The sequence below is a fragment of the Ovis canadensis genome, chromosome 4, assembly GCF_042477335.2.
Source record: "Ovis canadensis isolate MfBH-ARS-UI-01 breed Bighorn chromosome 4, ARS-UI_OviCan_v2, whole genome shotgun sequence".
Lineage (NCBI taxonomy): Eukaryota > Metazoa > Chordata > Mammalia > Artiodactyla > Bovidae > Ovis > Ovis canadensis.
In genome coordinates this window covers 109,207,159-109,229,128 of record NC_091248.1, presented here as the reverse complement: position 1 = coordinate 109,229,128, position 21,970 = coordinate 109,207,159, and the positions used below count along the sequence as shown (strand labels likewise).

At 42.2% G+C, this 21,970-nt stretch overlaps 1 protein-coding gene and 1 long non-coding RNA gene across 3 annotated transcripts in view; one reads left to right on the top strand and one right to left on the bottom strand.

Moving 5' to 3' along the window:
* Nucleotides 1-2,889: 2,889 nt before the first annotated feature.
* On the bottom strand, nt 2,890-6,691 carry LOC138438928 (uncharacterized). The gene is made up of 3 exons (XR_011256505.1): nt 6,550-6,691; nt 6,334-6,420; nt 2,890-5,644 (listed from the first exon to the last, which is right to left on the bottom strand). It is a non-coding gene; the product is annotated as an uncharacterized lncRNA (long non-coding RNA).
* The window catches only part of CEP41 (centrosomal protein 41), a 45,928-nt gene continuing 29,662 nt past the window's right edge, over nt 5,705-21,970 (top strand). The window contains exons 1-2 of one of the 2 annotated variants that reach the window (XM_069586976.1): nt 5,705-5,843; nt 21,117-21,180. In XM_069586976.1, coding sequence (XP_069443077.1) covers nt 5,811-5,843; nt 21,117-21,180 — 97 coding nt within the window. In that variant the 5' untranslated portion in view covers nt 5,705-5,810. The remainder of the gene's footprint in view (nt 5,844-21,116; nt 21,181-21,970) is intronic. The other variant, XM_069586975.1, reaches the window with a different exon arrangement.

Sequence of the window (21,970 nt, the reverse complement as noted above, 5' to 3'; positions counted from 1 at the left end):
TATGTTGGTGTAGGTTCTTGGACCTGAGGTTTCCATGATTTCTCCCACCCTCCCTGGACTGCCCCAGGAACAAACAGCTTCTGTTTCTATACTTCCTCCTGAAGCAACAGATGGCCGCTCAGCTCCTGTGAATGAGAAATGATTTCCTGCCATCCCCCATCTGCAGATGGTCTTTGCTTCAACCCCTCTCCTGATGACTCTGGGGGCAGGAGGGTCTACTGCCTCTCCTCTTGTGGCTTAAAGCTTTTTTGCTTTAATAAAGAAGGGTCAGATGATACAGACCCTGGTGGTGGTTTGTGCCTATTCCCAGCAGCAGCCAGTTACCTCTACAAACCTATACCCCCAAGAGGGCTCCCTCAGATCTCCTGTCCTGCCCCCAGTCTTCCTTAGGAGCACCTATTAACCACCTACGGAGAAGATTTTGCAAGTGAACAGAAACTCTCCTTGTGTCTGGGACTCTGTGCTAGTCAGGGTTCTCCAGAGAAACAAAATCAGTATAAATACATACAGATACAAATGTATATTTATATATTTAAATATAAATAAGATTTATTTTCTCTCTCTCTCAGATATACATGGAGGCTGTCACAATTATGGAGGCTGGCAAGTCCAAAATCTGTTGGGTAGGCTGGCAGGCAAAAGCCCCAGAGGAGAGCTGATTCTATACCTCAAATCTAAAAGCCATCTGCTGACAAAATTCCCATTTCCTTCAGGGACCTTAGTCTTTTAAGATCTTCAACTGATTGGTTATGGCCCACCCACATATCAAGGGCAATCTGCTTTATTCAAAGCCTATTGATTTAAATTGCTATGTTCGTTAAAAAACAAAACCAAACCTCTTCAGAAACATCCAGAATAGTGTTTGGCCAAATATCTGGGTATCACGCCTAGTCAAATTGATGCATAAAATTAACAAACACAGGCTCCCAGTTATTCTAAACTGATCTGCTAGGCTAAACTCAGCCTTTAGGAATTAGTGAAGATTGTAGCTGATATTTTTTTTACTCACTTCTATGGCCATCACCTTTTCTCCAGTGGTCTGCTAAACACAAAGCAGTCTGTGTGTCCTTCCTCTCCACAGTAGAACTTGTCACTTCTTGAAATTTGGTTATTTGGCTACCTTGTGATCTCAGCTCTCTGAAGGATTTAAGAAAACATGATTTTGTAGATTATTCATTTTTTTCTTATTGTTAAGATGTGAGTGATGTCCTTTGCTGCTTCCTCCATCCTAAATAGAAGCAGGACTTCCACCAATGTTTGTTTTTACCTTGGGTATGATCTTGATTATTTAAAAACCAAGAAACACAGGAATTATATTTACAGAGTCTAGTACAGGGGTTGTAAGTTAGTGGCCTGTAGATTTCAAATGAGAATCCAGGTTTCTAGATTATTTTGAGAAATGGGACCATATGACACACTTGAGCCACTTTTACTGGACTTTTATTGGGCACAAGCTCTCCAGCTGACCACTGTGCCCAGAGTGACACAGTTAACTCCCAACACTGACTTCTCCTCTATCACCTTGGGGCAGACCATTCTGGGACCCATGTTGGCTGCTGAGTCCACTTGGAACTGGGTCCATGGCAAAGCATTGTTATGCAAATCCCAGAAGCAAAACATGACATATGACAACTGAATGTCCTAGGTTCACAAGTGGTAAAGAAGGTCTTGTATCTCTTTGGGAGGAAACGCTATAGTGTAGTATATAGTGTAAGAGACTCATGTGGCTCTCAGAAGTGGCTGCAAAACTGTATATGTGGGAATGCCAATCCGATCAGGTAAGGAACCAGCATGCCAATTTTTTTTGTTTCACCAGTGAGCAGTATAGCCAAAGAAATTCTGGGAGGTAGGTATTACTCCCCTGGAAGGGGCTGCATGGATGCTGGAGGTCTTTGGGCCCAGATAAAGCAATTCAACCGTGTCCTAAGCTGGAGAAGGGCAAGGGTCAGCTCTCCAATCAGCGGTTAATGTGTTCTTTCCTCGGCACATTCCACCACCAGGTAGAACGACATCAAATTGTTACCAGAACTGTAGAGACCTCATCCCGGAGGAGGGGGGTGGGTGTGGGGGCAGCCTATGGATTGGTGGTTCACTGCCTCAGGGGCAGTTTCATTTCTGGGGGCTCAGGGAAGGAACCCAGGACTGGACTGGATTGGACAGAATTAGTTCCTTAACATCTGAAAGTGCACATCATTTAGGAAATGAAGGGAAATGAAGCCAAGGAAGGGAGGCAAGGCCCAGATCCCAGAAACATTGTCATGAGACAAGTCTGAGGGGAGGATGCTCGGCTCTGAGCAGGAAACTGGGCTGAGAGCTGGAGCTGGAGAGCAAGTTGGCATGAGATTGGAGGAGAGGATGGATTTGGCATAAAGGGGTCCAGAAGGTTTTAGCTCAGAGAGGGCCAGTCTACCTGATACCCAAACATCCATCTAGTTGTTGGGGAGAGGAGGCTGGGTAGAGGGGACTGACCAAGCACAGGAGTACCTAAGACATTAAATAGCCCTAAACCAGCAACACTTACCTACCTGGGGCTCACATCGACTCTGTAGAGACCAGAAGCTTTCTGGAACATATACAGGGTTAAAAAGAAGACATCCAACAAATGGAAGTTCACAAGAGCACTTCTAACTTCATGAAAAATAAGTTAATCAGTGAAAGTAGGAACTTTTAAAGAAAAGAATCAGAACTTCTTCTCTTACAAACAAAGCTTGAACCTCTTAGCAATCATGACTCTGATTGCAAGGATCTTACTCAAGTGCCTAGAGAGTCTTTTACTGCCAAGAACGGGAGAGATGTAGCTCTTCAGAGAGCAGAATTGCGTAGAATTCAGTTTAGCTCTAAATTGGCCCAAAGACCAGAGACAATTTTCAGGCCGAAGTCAGAATCAAGTTTTTTGTTTCTTATGGACAGAATGGTTTTTATTAAGATATAAAATTAATTCACAGTCCCTGAAGCAGATTTGCAAAATGCACAAAGTGTAAAGAATAAAATAAATAACTGTATCCCATAATCTAGAGATGGTTTACATTTTAAATATTTTTTGCTCAGATTTTTTCGTGTATGTGAATACCTATGTTTTTCTCCACACAAATCAGGAGTCTATTAACTAAAAAATTGGTTTCCAGCTCTTTCCACTTACTCTCTCAGGAACAGTTAGCTCTCCATTGCCTTCATTATTCTCTGAAACATATTTTTTAATGGTTCCATAATATTACTCATTATGGATATGCCATTATTTATTTTAATCATTTTTAAACTAATGATCAATTAGGTTGTGTCAGTTTTTCATCATTTAAAATAAGATTCCAGTAAACATTTGTGGGTGTGATGTTTGTGCAACCCCCTGATTACTTCCTCAGGAAGAATTCTCCCCATATCAAAATTAGAGGGCTTTTTTGATACCCATTCTTGAATTACTTTTCACTTCTTTGTATTTGCACTCACAATGTATGAGCATGCTTGTCTCACAAATCGTTAGCCAACACTTAGCATTTATCATTAAAAAAAGAGAAAAAAAAAACCTTTTCTATTTGTTAGTCAAAAAACGGGATCTAATTATTTTTTCTTTCCCTACTAGTTGGATATTTCTTCACAGTTTATCAAATGCTTTTCTTTTATGAATTACTATGTTGTGTGATTTACCTACTTTCTATATTGCAGATAAGCACCTTGCTTTAATTTTGAAGCAGTTTTGCTATAGCAGGACCCAAAAGAAATCCTAAAGAGAAACTCATGATGTTAAAAACTTTTGATTTATAGCTTTAAGCTTTCCAAAAATTCCACTGAGGCAAAATGGAAGGAAATATTAATAGAAGGCTCTTCTAGTTTCTCAAGGTGTGGCCCTTGGACCCTGTGCATCAGACTCAGGGGTGGGAGTTGGGGAAGACACATTTAAATTACAGATTCCTACATTTCTACCCCAGACACAAAGAGTCAGCATCTCTGACAATTGGACCTGAGTAGCCACATTTCTGTAATATCTCTGATTGCTTTATATGCAGCCCAAATTTGACAACCACAATGACTGCTGAGGCAAAGAAACCTGATATTCCCATTCCCTCTGCAACAAAGGGGAGCCAACCATACAGACAGTCCAAACACTGATAAATGGAAGCTGAGCTTCCAACTTGGAGGACCTACTGGGTCTTGTACTTTCTGTTCTTTTGATTTCTTGACATCCATTGTACTTTAACTTGATTACTGTATTATCACTATTATCTATTCAGTCTCTGAGGTATAAAAATGATAATCATCCTTGATTCCTTCCTATCTCTTGCACTCCTTACCTCTTCTGTCTTTAAATCTCTTTTCCTCTTTCTCACAACCCCTTAGTTTAGTCCCTTATTATCTCCCTCTCTGCTTTCCTTTCTCCTGTTTATTCTACCCATAATCTCTATCACCACACCACCCCCACTCTGCACCAGGTAAACATCTTTCTAAGTTGTAATGTGTCCAGAAGCCTCTGCTTGCTATGCAAAAGATTCTAAATATCCTCCCACTTCCAATGCAGTCTCTAAACTCTTCCTTATTTTAGTGGAGGGGAGAAAAACTGGTAATTGCAAAGAGTGGAAGGATTGGAGATAACAAGGAAGTTAAAACTCAGGAGGCATGAACGTGCAAGAAGACAGCCAGTTTAAGATCCTGGAGATCAAGCAGCTCTGAGTGACAATACGACTCAAGATTTGACCGGAAGGGTGGGTTGCTGAGGAGTCTGAAAGGACAAGGGCGTGTCACGCCATGTTGTTGAATGGGTCATCTGCCCAGACCCTGAAACAGCTCAGATGTATGCTATTATTCACAAGCAAAGAGCTAGCCAGTATGAACAGTTCAGGGTAACCTTTCTCCATTCCTGGAAAAACAACTTAAAGCAAAGGACAAAGGGTTACTGTGTTGTTCCCCCCATGTAAAAGGAAATAATAATTTTGATGGATTTGGTGGGACATTTTGGAGCCAAGTCAAACTGTGTGTGTGATTGTTTTGTAAAGGTGCTAGGACTTAATTTTCAGATCTGGAATAAGAACAGGTGGTGGCTGATGGCAGGAGTCACAATGGTTTCCATGACAACGGGACTGGGTCTTAGTCATCCTCCCATCCTCCACAAAACCTTCTGCAGCTTTTCTCATAAGGTGCTTATTAAATATTTGTTAAATGAATGAAGAATCACTGAATGATGTGTGTGCTTTGCAATTAAGGCTGCTGTTCTGTTGCTAGTTAAAAGCTTTTAAAGCAACAATAACGCCTGTATTTCCACGTGACATTTTGCACAATTTGCATATTAACTTAACCTGAAAATAAACTACAGATTCTCATCCCTGTGAACAACCATGTCCCATAACTATCCTCTATTGTGGAAGAAGTATCCAGATCTTTGGCTAAAACAGCCTTAAAGAGGGGCGACCCTGCGCGGTGTTTGTGCTTCCACCTTAGCTAGAAACACTTGGTTTTTCCACGCTTTCGAGCCCCTCCCCCCTCGAGCTCTCCGCAGCCGCCCACGCGCTGTCTGCAGCTTCCCCTCCCCCCGCGGCCCTCATCCCGCGCGGAGGCTGGAGTCTGCAGGCCCCGCCGAGAGCACAAAGAGCCTCGCCAGCCGGCGTCCCGCGTTGCCCTTGGCAACCATTGAGCACCGTCTCATTCTCCCTTGACCCTGCAATGAGAGAGTAAACAGGGCATCCATTGGCTGGTAGGAGAAAGCAGGCCAATCGGAGAAGAGGTTGTAGGGAGGCGGCTGAGCGGGGGTTGTGGGGGTAGGAAGCTAGGGTTAGAGGCTACCGGTGAGGCTAGAAAGCCGAGCGTGGTCGGTTGGAGCAAATATGTCTGTCCGGAGGCACATTGGGAATCCTGAGGTGAGGGCCAGGTCCGGATCGGAGAATCGGAGGGGGAGGGCGCACCGGAAAAGGCTCCACATGGGCGGGGAAGAGTAGCCAGCGACTTCCGCCGTCCGGAAGGCGGGAAGCGGCGGTGTGAGGAGGGGTCTGGAGGGGGAGGGAGGCGGGGCGGGTCAGGGGGGGATGAAATGCCTGACCCCTATCCTGCGGCCACAGGCCACCATCCCGCACAGGCTCATTATGTTTGTCGCCATAAGAAGCGAAATGCATGAAGACACAATCCCTTCCCTCAGAGGGCTTACAGTCTAAGAATGGCAGCTAAAAAAATAAGCAGCTAAAAATAACATCAGGATGAAGCCCGAAACACTAAAGGAACCAAATTAAAGGAGCCATCATTTCTGATTATGGGGATACAGAAAGAGCAGGAATAAGCAGACGAAGCCAATTGGAAAGGATGCAAAATAGGACATAAATTTTACCCCCTCCTCGATTAAGACCTTTTACTTACTTGGCAGTTTCACAACCAGTTGCCCTCTGCATATAGGTTCATTTCACCGCAACAAATGTTTACTGGATTCCTACTGTGCAGGGGGTGCTAGAAATACAAAGAGAATCAGACAAGGCCTGTTTATTAAGTCTAGTGAGGAAGACTTGTAAACAATTTGAGTTCAATGTGGTTGGAGAATAAGATGTTAGGAGAGCAGAGAAGAAAGCTAGGGCTCACCTGAGGGAATGAGAGAAGCGGTCTGGAGATGATCTGAAGTCTCAGATTACTAGGCAGATGAAGAAACATCCCAGGCAGACAGGACAGCAGGAGCTAGAGAGGACAGCTGGAGCCAAGTTAAGGAGATGTGAAACACGCAGGTAGACAGCGCCTCGTAGAGAGGCGGGGCCCCTGTGCCTTGCCAGTGTAATAAACTGGAGTTGCAGCTTGTTTCCTCTCATGATGGATGTCTATGAGCTTTGTTGAGAAAGCTGTACCTTTGTTGAGTAAGGTTGGATTTCGGCTCTGCAGGGGAGTGCCATGATCCATTGTAATGTCTACCATGGATGTAGGGGAGGTAGGTGTGAAGAGTAACACTTTGACCAAGGCCTTTTGACTGCTGGTCAGAATTTGAAAAGCTTTGGGGTTTTAAGCAGCCCAGTGCCATGATCAGTTGTGCATTTTAGGTGATGGCTGTAACTACATTGCCGACAATGGATTTGAGGGGGCCAGGCCTGGGGCTAGGGAGATTGGGGTTAGGTGGTTATTATGATACAGACCTCCAGTAAGGCTGTGGAACTAGGGTCAGAAAGAAATACTTAGGGGATAAAATAATCATGACTTAATGATTAACTTGAGAAATGAGAGTGTGATGGATGACTTTGAGCTTGGGCTACTCACTGGTGCTGATGCCATAATGAGATCAGAAATATGGGAGAAAGAGGATGAATAGTCTTAGGAGTGTAGGGGTAGAGGAGCAGAGATGCCCTTTATGGTTGCATAGTTGTGCCCTGGATAAAGATGTTCAGCTTACTCTCTTGTTTTCATGGAGCACAACTGCATAAGAAATAAATATATTAAATTTATGTCTGCAACATTAGGCATATCTAAAAATTTTATTTTACCTTCATGTTTATATGCCTGAGAGCTTAGTTAGGTATGGAGTTCTTGGTTAGAAATCATCAATCTATTGGAAACATTGCGCTGTGGTCTAATAGCACTCACTTTTTGTTGTGGAGACATTCAAAACCATTCTGTTCCTTTGTATGCCACTTGAGTGTTCCTTTCTGGGAGCTCATAGAATCTTCTCTTTGTCACCAGCGTTATGATGTTTCACAAAGATATTTCTTGATAGATGTTTGTTCTCACTTTTTTGGGGGAGAGGCACCAGAAACTCATGACTTTCTATTCCGTAAACATTTTAAAAAATTGTTATTGACTCACATCCACCATTTTTCTCCATCCTCTCTTTCTTGAATTCATTATTATGTTGCTTCTATATGACTGGTTCCCTAATTTTCTTAAATTTTATCTCCTATTTTCTACATCTTTGTTTTTTTTTGTTCTCTTTGGAAGATGTAACTTTATCCTCCAGTCTTTGTATTGAGTTTTTAATTTCTGCCATCATGTTGTTAATTCTTAAAGAACTCTGATTTGGGCTCTAATGTCCTTTTAAAAAAACCTTTATTTTTAAATAAATTCACAGGAAGTTTCCAAAATAGTACAAAGTGACCCCATGTACCCTTTACCCAGTTTCCCTCAATGATTATATTTTATGTAAATATAGTACAATATGAAAAGCAGAAATTTGACATTTGTACAACATGTGTGTAGTTTGGAGCTATCTTATCACATGTATAGATTTAATATAATCAAGATTTGCATGAGTGTTGATTTACAATCAAGACAGAGAACTATTCCATGCCACAAATCTCTCCCTCAAGCTACTCGTTGCTAGTCATACCCACTTTCCTCCTCACCATCCTAACCCCTGGCAACCATTAATGTGGCCTCTTATTTCTGTAATTTTGAAAATGTTACATAAATGGAAATCTTATAGTTTGTGACCTTTTAAGACTGGCTTTTTTCACTCAAAATAGTATTATTAAGACGCATTCACGTTGTTGCCTGTAGCAATAGTTCATTTGTTTTTATTGCTGATTGGTATTCTGTAGTATGGATGTAAAGCAGTTTGTTTAACCATTAAACTATTGTAGGATATTTTGGTTGCTTTCTGTTTGGGCAACAAACAGAGATATGATCTTTGGGGTACAGTTCTTTGTGTGGATGTTAATTTTCATTTCTCTGGGATAGATGCTCAAGAGTGCAGTTGCTGGGTATGGTAAGCTTATATTTAGGTGTGTTTCTTTTTAAAATATGTGGCTGTGCAAGGTCTTCATTGCAGCATGTGGAATGCAGGATCTTTTAGTTTCGGCATTCAAACTCCTAGTTGCAGTATGCGGAAACTAGTTCCCTGACCAAGGATCAAACCCTGCATTGGGAGCACGGAATCTTAGCCACTGAAGCACTGGAAGTTCCCGTATAGTAAGTTTTTTAAGAAACTGCCAAACCAGTTTTCCAGAGTGGGTGTAGCATTTTGCATTCCCAGCCCTAGTGTATGAGAAATCCAGTGTTTTTTTTTACATTCTTGGCAACATTGAATATTACAAGCATTTTTTATTTTAGTTGTTTTAATAGGTGTGTAGTGATACCTCCTCATGGTCTTAATTTGCATTTTCCTAACTGATATTGGGGCTTCCCAGATGGCTGAGTGGTAAAGAAGTCACCTGCCAATGCAGGAGATGCAGGTTTAATCCCTGGGTGGGGAAGATACCCTGAAGTAGGAATTGGCAACCCTCTCCAGTATTCTTGCTTGGGAAATCCCATGGACAGAGGAGCCCGGCAGGCTATAGTCCATAGGGTCGGAAAAAGTTGGACACAAGTTAGCATCTAAACAACAACAGTATCTTCACAGAGTTCTGCAGTCATCACCGAAACCAATTTCAGAGCATTTTCATCACCCCCAAAGAAACTCTGTAACCTCTAGCTATCACTCCTTAATCCTCTCCTGTCTGTTTCTGTCTCTGTGGATTTGCCTGTTCTCTACATTTCATGTAAATTGAATTATGCAAAATGTCTTATGTGACTGGCATGTTTCATAATGTTTTAAAAGTTCATGAATGTTGTATTATGCTTTGATATTTCATTCCTTTTTATTACTGAGTAATATTCCTTTGCATGGATCTGCCACATTTTTTTCATGCATCCTTTTATTGATGGACATTTTCGTTGTTTCCATTTTCGGGCTATTATGAATGCTGCTACTATGTGTATTCATACAGGTGTATTTTGTTTTATTGCATTTAGCAGTTACTGCATTTTCAGAAATTGAAGGTTTGTGAAATTCTGTATCAAGCAAGTCTTTTGGCATCATTTTCCCAACAGCATTTGCTCACTTCATGTCTCTGTGTCACATTTTGGTAATTATCACAATTATTTCAAACTGTTTATTAATGTTTGTTATGATGATCTGTGATCTTTGAGTTACTACTACAACTTGCTTAAAGCTCAGATGATAGTTAGCATATTTTAGCAAAAAAGTATTTTTTAATTAAGATATATACATTTTTTAAGACATAATTCTTTTGTACACTTAATGTTGTTGTTCAGTTGTGTCCAGCTCTTTGCAACCCCATGGACTGTAGCCTTCCAGGCTCCTCTCTCCATGTAATTCTACAGGCAAGATTGCTAGAGTGGGTAGCCATTCTCTTTTCCAGGAGATCTTCCCAACCCAGGGATTGAACCTGGTTTTCCTCCATTGCAGACAGTTTCTTTACTATCTGAGCCACCAGGGAAACCTGAGAGTAGAAGCCTAGTTGAGTTGCTGGAGACATTAAAGTTAGGGGCTAAATTTCAACATGAGTATGCACCAGTCACTTAATATCCCTATTTTCAGTAATGATAGCTTTTCCCTGTGTCTGGAAACTATCCCACCCCAAGTCCAGAAACCCTTTTCAAGAAATAACTCTATGGATAGCTGCTGTGGTGGGGGAAGGGCAGTCACCCAGTGACACAGAGGGAGAAGGTTTTGTTGATCCAGTAGCTTCTCATTCAGATTTCAACCAATTTTGCTTATTTCAGCCCTTTTACTTCTGGAGGTGCCTGGAGCTGTCAATTCCTGGGCCTTTTAAGAATTTTTCTTGGCTTTCCCTTCAATTTTCTTGAGTATATCAAGTAATTTTCACTTGCTGATGAGCTTCCTAGACTTCTGAAAACACATGTTATCATTTCTCCTATACTCGCTCTCTCTTTGGGGGGCTTTATGTCCTTAAAATAGTATCCTTTTAATGAGGTTTTTACTGAGGTTTTGGAAGGAAGTGGATTTGTTCAATATGCTATCTTCACCCAGTAGGTCATGATCTGTAATTATTTTATTTGCTTGTCTATTTCTGGCACATCTACAAGAAAAGATAGGGATCTTGTCTGTACTGTGCCACTGCCTGGCACACAATTGTTCTTTAAATATTTGTTAAATGAGTAAATGAATATATCTCAGCTAGGAGAAGAAGTCAAGGCTACTGCTGCTGCTGCTGCTGCTGCTGCTAAGTCACTTCAATCGTGTCCGACTCTGTGCAACCCCATTGATGGCAGCCCACTAGGCTCCTCCTTCCCTGGGATTCTCCAGGCAAGAACACTGGAGTGGGTTGCCATTTCCTTCTCCAGTACATGAAAGTGAAAAGTGAAAGTGAAGCCGCTCAGTCATGCCCGCCTCTTAGCCACCCCATGGACTACAGCCTACCTCCTCCGTCCATGGGATTTTCCAGGCAAGAGTACTGGAGTGGGTTGCCATTTCCTTCCCTGAGAAGTCAAGGCTAGAGTTCACTATTTGGGAATTAGAAGCATGTAAACAGAATTAAGGCTAAATGGCCCACAGAGAACTTATAGATTAAGAAGATAGAATCCTAGGGAAGACAGTATTTAAATGGCTAAGAGGAGGATCCATGAATCATTGGAGAATCAGGAGAGAGAGCTATTATTGAAGTCAAGTGAAAACTGAAGAAGGTAGGACTATATAACACTGTGCAGAAAGGTCCTGTCAGTTAGAGACTGAGAAGTAACCTTTATATTTAGCAGTTAGGGGAACTCTGAGATTGGCTGGCTCCTCCAGGAACCATAGTAGAATGATGCAGACAGTGGCCACCTTGCAACGGATGGAAGAGTAAGATGCAGTTGCTTAGTGTAGTGGTTCCCCCCACCCCTGCCACCCACAAGTAACATAGCTAGAGGGACTTCCCTGGCAGGCCAGTGGTTAAGATTCTGCACTTCCCCTGAAAGGTTCATTCCTGCGTTCTGCACAGGTTCAATCCCTGGCCAGGGAATTAAGATCCCACATGCTACATGGCACAGCCAAAATAAATAAAACAAGGAGGTTAGCTAGAAAGTAAAAGGGGTGAGATGGCGTTCCAATTATGTGTTGGTTTGTCATGAGTTTTCTCAATATTTAGTGGCTTAGAACAACAACAAACTGAAGAAGGTAGGATCATGACCTACTGGGTGAAGACAGCATAGTGAACAAATGTACTTCCTTCCAAAACCTCAGTAAAAGCCTCATTAAAAGGGCACTATTTTAAGGATATAAAGCCCCCAAAAGAGAGGGAGTGTGTAGGAGATGTGATAAATTGACATTATTATTGGTCAAGTTCTAGAGGTTGACTAGGCTTAACTTGGTACTTGGGCTCTCTCTGATGTGTTTTTGCAGATAGATAGAAACTGGGTCTAAAGTTATCTTGAAGGATTTTTTCACATCAGATTGCTGATGTAGACCTCAGCTGGTGCTGTCAGCCACGCCACCTACAAATGACCTTTTCCATGTGACTTGGCCTTCCCTGTAGTGTGAGCTGGGTCCCAAGAACAAGTGTCTCAAAAGAACCAGGTTGAAGCTGTATTGTCTTTTATGATCCTGCCTCAGAAGTCCTGTGGTATCACCTCCATCAGTCACATGCCCGTTCAGATTCAAGGGGAAAGAGCATAGACCCCCCACCCCTCATTGGGAGGAGTGTCAACATCACAGTGTAAGTGGGTTGGGAAATCCTGTTGTGGCCATCTTGAAAAATACAGTCTGCCACATGTGGTGGCTGCTGGCAGAGTAAGGGCTGCTGCACATGCAGCGTGGGTCAAGGCTGGTGTTTAAGATCAGCAGAATTGGACCAGATTAAAACTCCCATTAAAAAAAAAATCTTTTAAAATTGATACCTAGTACCTTCATTTTATTGACTTTCTCTTTATGTAAATAAGATAAGTAGGGAAATTCTGAACAAAATATGTAATGGAATGTTGTTTTAGTCCTTAATTGTAAATCATACATTGTCATTTTAATGTGAACAACCTTGTGAATTTCATTTGAAAAGAAGTGGGAAATCAGAAAAGCTTATTCGTTTTTGAGTGACCTGTGATTCAGACAATCTCCCTCCTTTTTTTTAGTGATTTTCCTGCAGAAAAACCCCACTGTTGACATCTCATTATTCTCCCTTCTTCTCCAACCTCCATGTATTCCCAAATACATGGTCTTACCTTGCATGTAATAGTGATCTGCCAAAATACTCCTTTGATTGTGTGACTCATATATCAGTGTTTCTGGTATCTTCCATCATCTTCAGGGCTAGTCCAGACCCTCAGACCTTGCTATTATAAATTCAGAGGTTTCCACCTGGTGCTTCTGTATCCATGTCCAACCTTACAGCATAGGATTCTATATACCTGTGACTCTTAACCATTTGGTGATAGACCCCTTTGAAAATTTGGTGAAAATCAAGGACCCTTCTCCTAGAAAAATGTACATACACTCAAAGTTTTTGCATACAGATTCATGGGACTCATGGACCTCCTAAGTTCCATCCATGGACCCCATATTCAGAACCGCTGCCTGAATGAGGCTGTGCAGTCGAGTAAGAGTTCAAGTTCTAGAGCCAGACTGTCCAGTTTAATTCCAGATTCTATCACTCTTACCAGCTAACCTCAGAAAGTCACTCCACCTCTTTATTCCCATTTCCTAATATGTAGAATAAGGCTAACACTAGTATCCATTTTATTGGTGGTTGTGAGGATTAAAGGAGATAATGCAGAGAAATGCTTAGCTGAGTGCCTGACAACACAGTTAAGTGCTCAGTAAATGTTAGCAGCGATTACCTTTATTGTTGTTGGGTCTTCTCCAGCAAATAGAACAGTTTGCTGTTCTTTCAACATGCTTTTGAGGCTTCCCAGGTGGTGCTAGTGGTAAAGAACCCACCTGCCAGTGCAGGAGACATAAGAGACTTGGGTTCGATCCCTGTGTCAGGAAGATCCCCTGGAGGACGGCATTGCAACCCACTCCAGTATTCTTGCCTGGAGAATCCCACAGACAGAGGTGCCTGGTGTGCTGCAGTCCATAGGGTTGCAAAGAATCGGACACGACTAAAGTGACTTAGCACTCATGCAAACATGCTTTTAAAAGTGTCCTTGCTATTATAATTTCTTCCACTTAGAATACTTTTTCCATCCCTTTTCCCCATCTTGTTATCCACAGAACTTCAGCCCTTGAAACCCAGCTCCAGGGCCATTTCTTCCATGCAGTCTCCCGTATCACCCCCAGTGTGAGAGCTCTCTCTGTTCCAGGTTCCTCCAGCCCTTGATGTCAGTGCTGCCCACAGGGCACTAGCACTCACACTGCGTGTGGCTCAGGTCTCAGGACCATCTCCATGCATCTGGCAGTACTTATTACTCTCACGCTGGTGCAAGGCCCTGTGCCAGGTACCGAGGTAGAGCCTCTGTCCCAAGTGCAGGCAGTGAGGGGTGTAAATGGTACACAGTGCTAGGACAGTCTAGGCAGGGAAGAGATTGCTATCTGGCTGCACTCCCCAGAGGAGGAATCTTCCTGGAAGATGTGCTTGTGCTGGGTCTTGAAAGCTGACTAGAAGTTAAAGAGCACAGTAGGCAGGTAGATGGGGAGGGTATTTTCTTTCAACCCTCCCTAAAGATGTAAGCCCTCAAAGGGCCTCTGACACTTTGGGTTGCTTTCAAAGAGCCTGTACTAATACCACAAACATGAAGTTTCTCAACTTTCTCCCTCCTCCCTCCCATTGAACCTTCATCATGGCCACCTATCTTATTTCATTATTTATTGGCTGCACCACACAGCCTGTGGGATCCTTTTTCCCCCAACCAGGGAGCAAACCCACCCCCCTGCATTGAAAGCATGGAGTCTCAACCACTGGACCACCAGGCAAGTCCCCTTATTTCATTATCTTAAACATATTTCCAAAGCTGCACGTTCTGCCTGGGCTCTGGGCCTCATCTTCTCCTACTCCCTCGTTTTCATAACTGCTCGCCTCATTTTCAGCCTTTTATTCAGCCCATTTGCTTATAAACATCCTCGAACCTCTCCTTTCTTCAAACAACAAAAACTACTCTTTAGCAACTCTGAAGGAAAAAAAAAAAAAAAGACCCAGCTGGCTACTATCCTCCCTTCTCATACACTTAACTTGCTTTTTGCTTTTCTTGGTGTCAGTTTACTGTAATGGCATCCGTCAGGGTCATCAACCACTGTCGGTTTGTTCAGTCCAAACTCACTTTTCTGTTTTCTCTTTCTTGACCTGCATTCTTGTTCACTTGTTCATATTTGATCTGCTATTCTCTGACTTGACAGCATCAATCACTGTTGACCATTCCCTTCTTCCTGAAACTCTCCTTTAATTCTCATGACCCACTTTCTTGTGGCCTCTTGCAAGTTTCACCCACAGTGCTTTTCTCCACCTGACCATAAATGTTGGAGACTTTTTCCCTCAGCCTGTACATTCTCCAGTGGTGATTCTGTCATTCCCATGGCTTCCCCTGCTGCCTGCATGCCGACAACCCCCAAATCTTGTATTTTTCTAGTTCAGAAATCTCTCTTGATCTGCAGACCCCCTAGATAATCCAGCTTACCACTTCCATTTTGGAAAACCCACAGATACCTCATTTTCAAAATGCCCCAAACAGAATACATGATGTTTTCCAATATATGCTTCCTCCTTAAGTTCTTTTTTTGGGAATGGTATCACTGTCCTTTGGGCTTGCCAGATGGTGGAGTGGAAAGGAATCTGCCTGCCATTGCAGGAGATGCAAGAGACACAGGTTCAATCCCTGAGTCGGGAAGGTCCTTTCAGTTCAGTTCAGTCACTAAGTCATGCCCAATTCTTTGCGACCCTATGAACCGCAGCATGCCAGGCCTCCCTGTCCATCACCAACTCCCAGAAGAGTCTACCCAAACCCATGTCCATCAAGTTGGTGATGCCATCCAACCATCTCATCCTCTGTTGGCCCTTCTCATCCTGCCCTCAATCTTTGCCAGCATCAGGGTCTTTTCAAATGAGTCAGCTCTTCGCATCAGGTGGCCAAAATATTGGAGTTTCAGCTTCAACATCAGTCCTTCCAATGAACACCCAGGACTGATCTCCTTTAGGGTGGATTGGTTGGATCACCTTGTAGTCCAAGACAACCCATTCCAATATTCTTGCCTGGAAAATTCCATGGACAAAGGAGCCTGGTGGGCTACCATCCATGGGTCACGAGGAGTCAGACACAACTGAGCAACTGAATGACAATGACAATCACTGCCCTTCCCCTGTTATACCGGTCAATTTTAAAGATTTTATATCTTAAAGACTTTTTAAAACTGTCTGCCTCTCACCTTTACTGCCACTTTCTTAAGACCACAGATTCTCTGAGCATGACCTCTTACCTGATCTTTGTGCCTCCACTCTTGACTGTGATCCTATTAGTTTTCCAGGGTGCTGCCAGAGTGATCTTCCTAAAATGGAAATAGGATCCCATCCCTTCTCCCTAAACCTTCTTCAGTTACTCCCATCATCAACACGAGGGTTCCTCAATTTAAGCACGATCGACATTTGGAGCCAGCTCATTCTTTCTGGGGGTTGGGAGGCTCCTCCTGTCATCATGCAGTTCCATAAACAGCATCCCTGGCCTCTACTTACTAGACGTTGGTAACTTACCCACCACCCAGTCCATACATTGACAAATATCCCTGTGAGTTGGGGGAGCAAAATGGCCCCTTTTGGTCTACAGGATCCACAGTGATCTACAGAATAAGCTCTAGGTTTCTCAGCATGAGTACGAGGCCCTTTGTGCTCTGCTCCCGCCTGCTCCTCTAGCCCCACTTGACCCCATACTGCCCACATTCCTACAGGTCTGACAGTTACCAGGAACCCTGCAGCTCCCACCCTCTACTAGGTCAGCTTGACTAACTTCCCCAGCCCTCAGGTCTCAGCTCAGAAGTCACTCCTCAGGAAGTAGTTCCAATCTTAACACACGCACCCTGCTTCCCTCTGCTTGTTCATCGTGCGGTGTGACATCTGCTCGCTTGTCTCACGTCCCGGCATCAGTGAGAGCTGGATGGCAAGGACTGTGTTTTGTTACCTCTGTGTCCTCAGCGTGATGGCTTACTCCTAGTAGGCACCCAGTAAATGTCGACTGAATGAATGGTCGGTGCTCAATAAGCCTTTGTCGAACGAATGAATAGTCCTCCTTGAAACAGCTGCTTCCCTCAGCTCTTTCACTTTCCACCATTCCATCCTGTTTATGTAATTGAAAAAAAGAAGCTAGTTGGTCAGTAGGTCAAGAAACAGTCACCCTGAAAGCAAGGATTTTAAGGAAAAAAAAGTCTGGCAGTTCCATAAACTGTATTCTGCGTATGCTAGAACACAAGAGTTTTACGTTGTGGTTGGTACCAGAAAGTCAGGAACAAGAATTTGGACCAAAATGGGAAAATGGGCAAGAAACACTACATTTTTGTCCTGTCGCATATGGATTTCTCATTAGTCTATGTAAGGGAAAACCGGGGGCGGGAAGGGCTCAGCCGTTGCAGCTGTCCACACTTTCGTTCCCCATCATTCTGCCGCCACCGCACCTGGTCCCCAGAGACACCCTCACTTCTTAGCTATGTTGGCTGAGGTATGGACAAATCCCCCTGGTTCAGCAGAGACTAGCCTGGAATCTTTCAAAAGAAGCTTTGCTAGGAAACTAGTGGGAAAAACAAAAGTAAAAACAGGAAACAGTATATAGAAACTATAAAAATACAGAGTGTGAAGGAGAGAAAGAAAGGGAAAGACAGAAAAAAGAAAACCCCTTAGCCTGAGATAACTAAATTGGAGTTTTAGCTTTCCTTAATTTAACAGGCACATATTTTCCCTGGTTTTTTTTTGTTGTTTATTTTGTTTTGCCACAGTATCGTCTCCCTCTGGGGAACTCATCCTATAGTCCCTCTTTTCAGTCTCTGAATATTTTCCGTCTCTCACTGAAGAATCTTCTCTGTGTTCATCTTAGAGTCACTTTTTCTTACCGACAGTGGGGTTACTGATCAGATGGAGCTTACCAACCTGTCTCAGGATAAAGAAGCTCAGGGGTTCCACCTCTGAGTACCCATGCCAAGTGTCCATGACAAAGGTTTTATTTGCCTGGGGTGAAGTGAAAAACACAGAAATATCCATGAGTGTTTTAATAACACTATAGAGCTGATCTTTTTATTCTAGGATTTTTTTCTTTCTTTTTAATATTAAAATAGCAGATGGAAATTGTGAGGTTTTACTTTTTGTTTATGTCCTTGTCAAAATTAAATGTCGATAATTTTCTGTAGGTATCCCAATTTTAAAAACTTCTTTCTGGTTTCCAAAATAAAAAACTCTGACTAATAGATATTCTGTAAGACATATATATATACCCTATTTTTTTTAATGCTTTGTGAGTCATTTGAAAAAGTATTTTAATATGTAGATTTGTTTTTCAGTCCTCTCAACAGGGCATGCTGTAATTTAACTCTGTTTTCAAGGGCAAATGATACAGGTTTTAAAATCTAATGTTCTCTTCTAAGAAACTAAATAGTTGCTGTAATATAATCCTCAGAATAAAGGACAAAAACTGTATGGACATAACAGAAGCAGAAGATATTAAGAAAAGGTAGCATAATTACACAGAAGAACTATACAAAAAAGATCTTAATGATCCAGATAACCACAACAGTGTGATCACTCACCTAGAGCCAGTCATCTTGGAGTGCAAAGTCAAGTGTGCCTTAGGAGGCATCACTGCAAACAAAGCTAGTGGAGGTGATAGAATTCCAACTGAGCTAAAAGATAATGCTGTGAAAGTGCTTCCTTCAATATGCCAGCAAATTTGGAAAAGTCAGCAGTGGCCAGCCACAGGACTGGAAAAGGTCAGTTTTCATTCCAATCTCAAAGAAGGGCAATGCCAAAGAATGTTCAAACTATCGCATAGTTGCACTCATCTCACATGCTAGCAAAGCAATGCTCAAAATTCTCCAAGCTAGGCTTTAATAGTACATGAACCGTGAACTTCCAGATGTTCAAGCTGGATTTAGAAAAGGCAGAGGAACCATAGATCAAATTGCCAACATCCATTGGATCACTGAAAAGGCAAGAGAATACCAGAAAAACATCTACTTCTGCTTCATTGACTATGCTAAAGCCACTGACTATGTGGATCACAACAAACTGGAAAATTCTGAAAGAGATGGGAATACCAGACCACCTGACCTGCCTCCTGTGAAACCTGTATGCAGGTCAAGAAGCAACAGTTAGAACTGGATATGGAACAACATACTGGTTCCAAATTGGGAAAAGAGCACATCAAGGCTATATATTGTCACCCTGCTCATTTAATTTATATGCAGAGTACATTATGAGAAACATCAGGCTGGATGAAGCACAAGCTGGAATCAAGATTGCTGGGAGAAATATCAACAACCTCACATATGGAGATGACACCACCCATATGGCAGAAGGTGAAGAGGAACTAAAGAGCCTCTTGATGAAAGTAAAAGAGGAGAATGAAAAAGCTGGCTTAAAAGTCAGCATTCAAAAAATGAAGACCATGGCATCCAGTCTCATCCCTTCATGGCAAACAGATGGGGAAACAATGGAAACAGTGGCAGACTTTATTTTCTTGGGCTTCAAAATCAGTGCAGATGGTGATTGCAGCCATGAAATTAAAAGATACTTCCTCCTTGGAAGAAAAGCTATGACCAACCTAGACAGTGTATTAAAAGCAGAGACATTACTTTGCCAACAAAGGTTCATCCAGTCAAAGCTATGGTTTTTCCAGTAGTCATGTATGGATTTGAAATTTGGACCATAAAGAAGGCCAAGCACTAAAGAATTGCTATTTTTGAACTGTGGTGTTGTAGAAGACTCTTAAGAGTCCCTTGGACTGCAAGGAGTTCAACCAGTCAAACCTAAAGGAAATCAGTCCTGAATATTCATTGAAAGGACTGATGCTGGAGCTGAAGCACCAATACTTTGGCCACCTGATTCAAAGAGCTGACTCATTAGAAAAGACCCTGATGCTGGGGAAGATTGAAGGTAGGGGGAGAAGGGAATGATAAGAGGATGAGATGGTTGGATGGCATCACCAACTCGATGGACACGAGTTTGAGCAAGCTCCAGGAGATGGTGAAGGATAGGGAAGCCTGGTGTGCTGCAGTCCATGGGGTCAGAAAGAATCAGACACAACTGAGTGACTGAACAGCAAACCACAAAGTCTTCATTCTAGATATTTATTTACTGGTTGAATATCAGTAAATGTGTCCTCCATGTGCAAGGTCCTGGGTGAAAACAAATTTGAGGAAGTTATCATTCCTACTCTCAAGGAAATCCTAGACTAGAAAAGAAGGTCACGGTATAAACAATAGTGCAGGGTTCAATCCTCTAGGAGCCAGAGAGAAAGTAGCTAATTTCACCCTGGACACCTTTATAGAGGAAGTGAAGTTTTACGCATGGACAGTTGACAATTTGCTAAGACTGGAAACCTGAGTGAACCTGGTACATTTGGAGAACATTTGGGCAACTTCAACCCAGGAACATGTGGGAGAGAACAGAAAATGAAGCTGGAGAGATATTACCCAGTTCTAATCTCAGATTCCACTGCTACCTGTCACTGAACATCTGCTTTTCATACTTGTAGGCCAGGAAAAAAGCCTGAGCAAGAAAGTTGTATTTTGTAATGTCTTTATTCATTAGCCTTCCCTCTCTTAATGGCTTTTGAAAATGCCACTGAAATTTAATATGGGTAAATGCCTTGTACTTGGATTCAGATTTACTACCAAAGCATAGGACAGGGGAGACCTGACAGCTTTTTACTGACCATAAACTTTCCCTGAGCCCGTGATACACCCCAGCTGCCGTGAGAGCAGATGCCATCACGGTGACATCTGTGAAGCTTCAACTCAAGGGGAGTTGCAGGAAAGACCTGCCAAACCGGGTCCTGACCTGGCAACATCTGGGCAGCGTGCTCAGGTCTGCGTGCCGTTTTTTAGGGGTTGCATAGATAAAATCTAGAGGGCATCCAGAGAAGACAGCCTTCAAATCATCATGTAAAGGAGAAAATTAAAAAGGAGAAAAGAGCTGCCTTTAGTTATCTTAATGGCTTGCTTGAGGCAGGGTGGAATGGTTCATTCTAGGTTGTATCAGTGGACTGGGTGGAAATTAGATCAATTTTGGCTCAATGTCGGAAATCATTTTCAAGAGCTTTTTTCCTAATTGCATAGTGCTATGAGATTATTTTGACAAAATATGGAAATGTTTTGACAGAACATGATAACCGTCTTCACCTGTGGAGAAGCTGTAGTGAGGAGCCCTGTTGGACCTCTAGAGCTCCTTCCATCTTTAAATTCAATTAAATTTTAGAATTTGTTCTAATTGTTAAAGTATATTGTCCCTTTCCCAACATTAACCCAATTATTTGTGAATTTTCTTATTTTTTAGTATCTGACCAGAAGGATACCACAAAACCCAAGGTATCAGCATGTCAAGTCAAGACTAGACACTGGTGAGTAAAGATTAGCAAATTACAACTTAAAAAAAAAATCTTAATAGCTGATTATTGACAAAAAGCAGTATGTCATGCCTGATACAAATCATAGCTAAAAGTTTCTCACTGTCTTGTCTAATGTCTTTCTGAGTTCAGGACTTATGAAAGCTATTTTTCAGATTATCTTTAAAAACTCCATTCACATTATTGAGCTCACTATAAATTGCAAAACTGATTTTAAAAAATTGTTTAATAAGTTACAGGACTGAGGCTAATAAAAATATCAGGATGTCATCTCTATCTTGGAAGACCTTTAAGTATATTAAGCAATTTAAGTATATTGCTTAAAACTGGGAGTAATCGATTATACTTTGTGAATGTTTGTTCAACTCCCTATTTGCAGAGTGTAGCTACATGCAAGGTTCTGGGCTATGGGACACGTAAAGATGAGTGTGAACTGTTGATTATTGCAATCAAAGAGCTTAGATTCAAGTGGAGGCAGACAGACTTGAATGAGTAACTAAAATACCAGACAAAATTAAATTAGTGCTGCAATTCAGGTAAAATGAAATTTAAGAGTGTATTACTGCTTATTTCCATGCTGTTGACATTTTTCAGTGTCAGGATGAAAACCACTCCCCAAGCCCCTGGTGGATTTGCAGTCTTGTGAGATTTTGGTTGTTTGTTTAGTTTTTTTCAACCTTTTAAAGTCTGCTGTGGAAAATCCATCCTATTAAGATGGTTTTGCTAGTTGATTGGAGTGCCACATGCCTTTAGCAATACTGAATTTTCTACCACTCAAGACAAC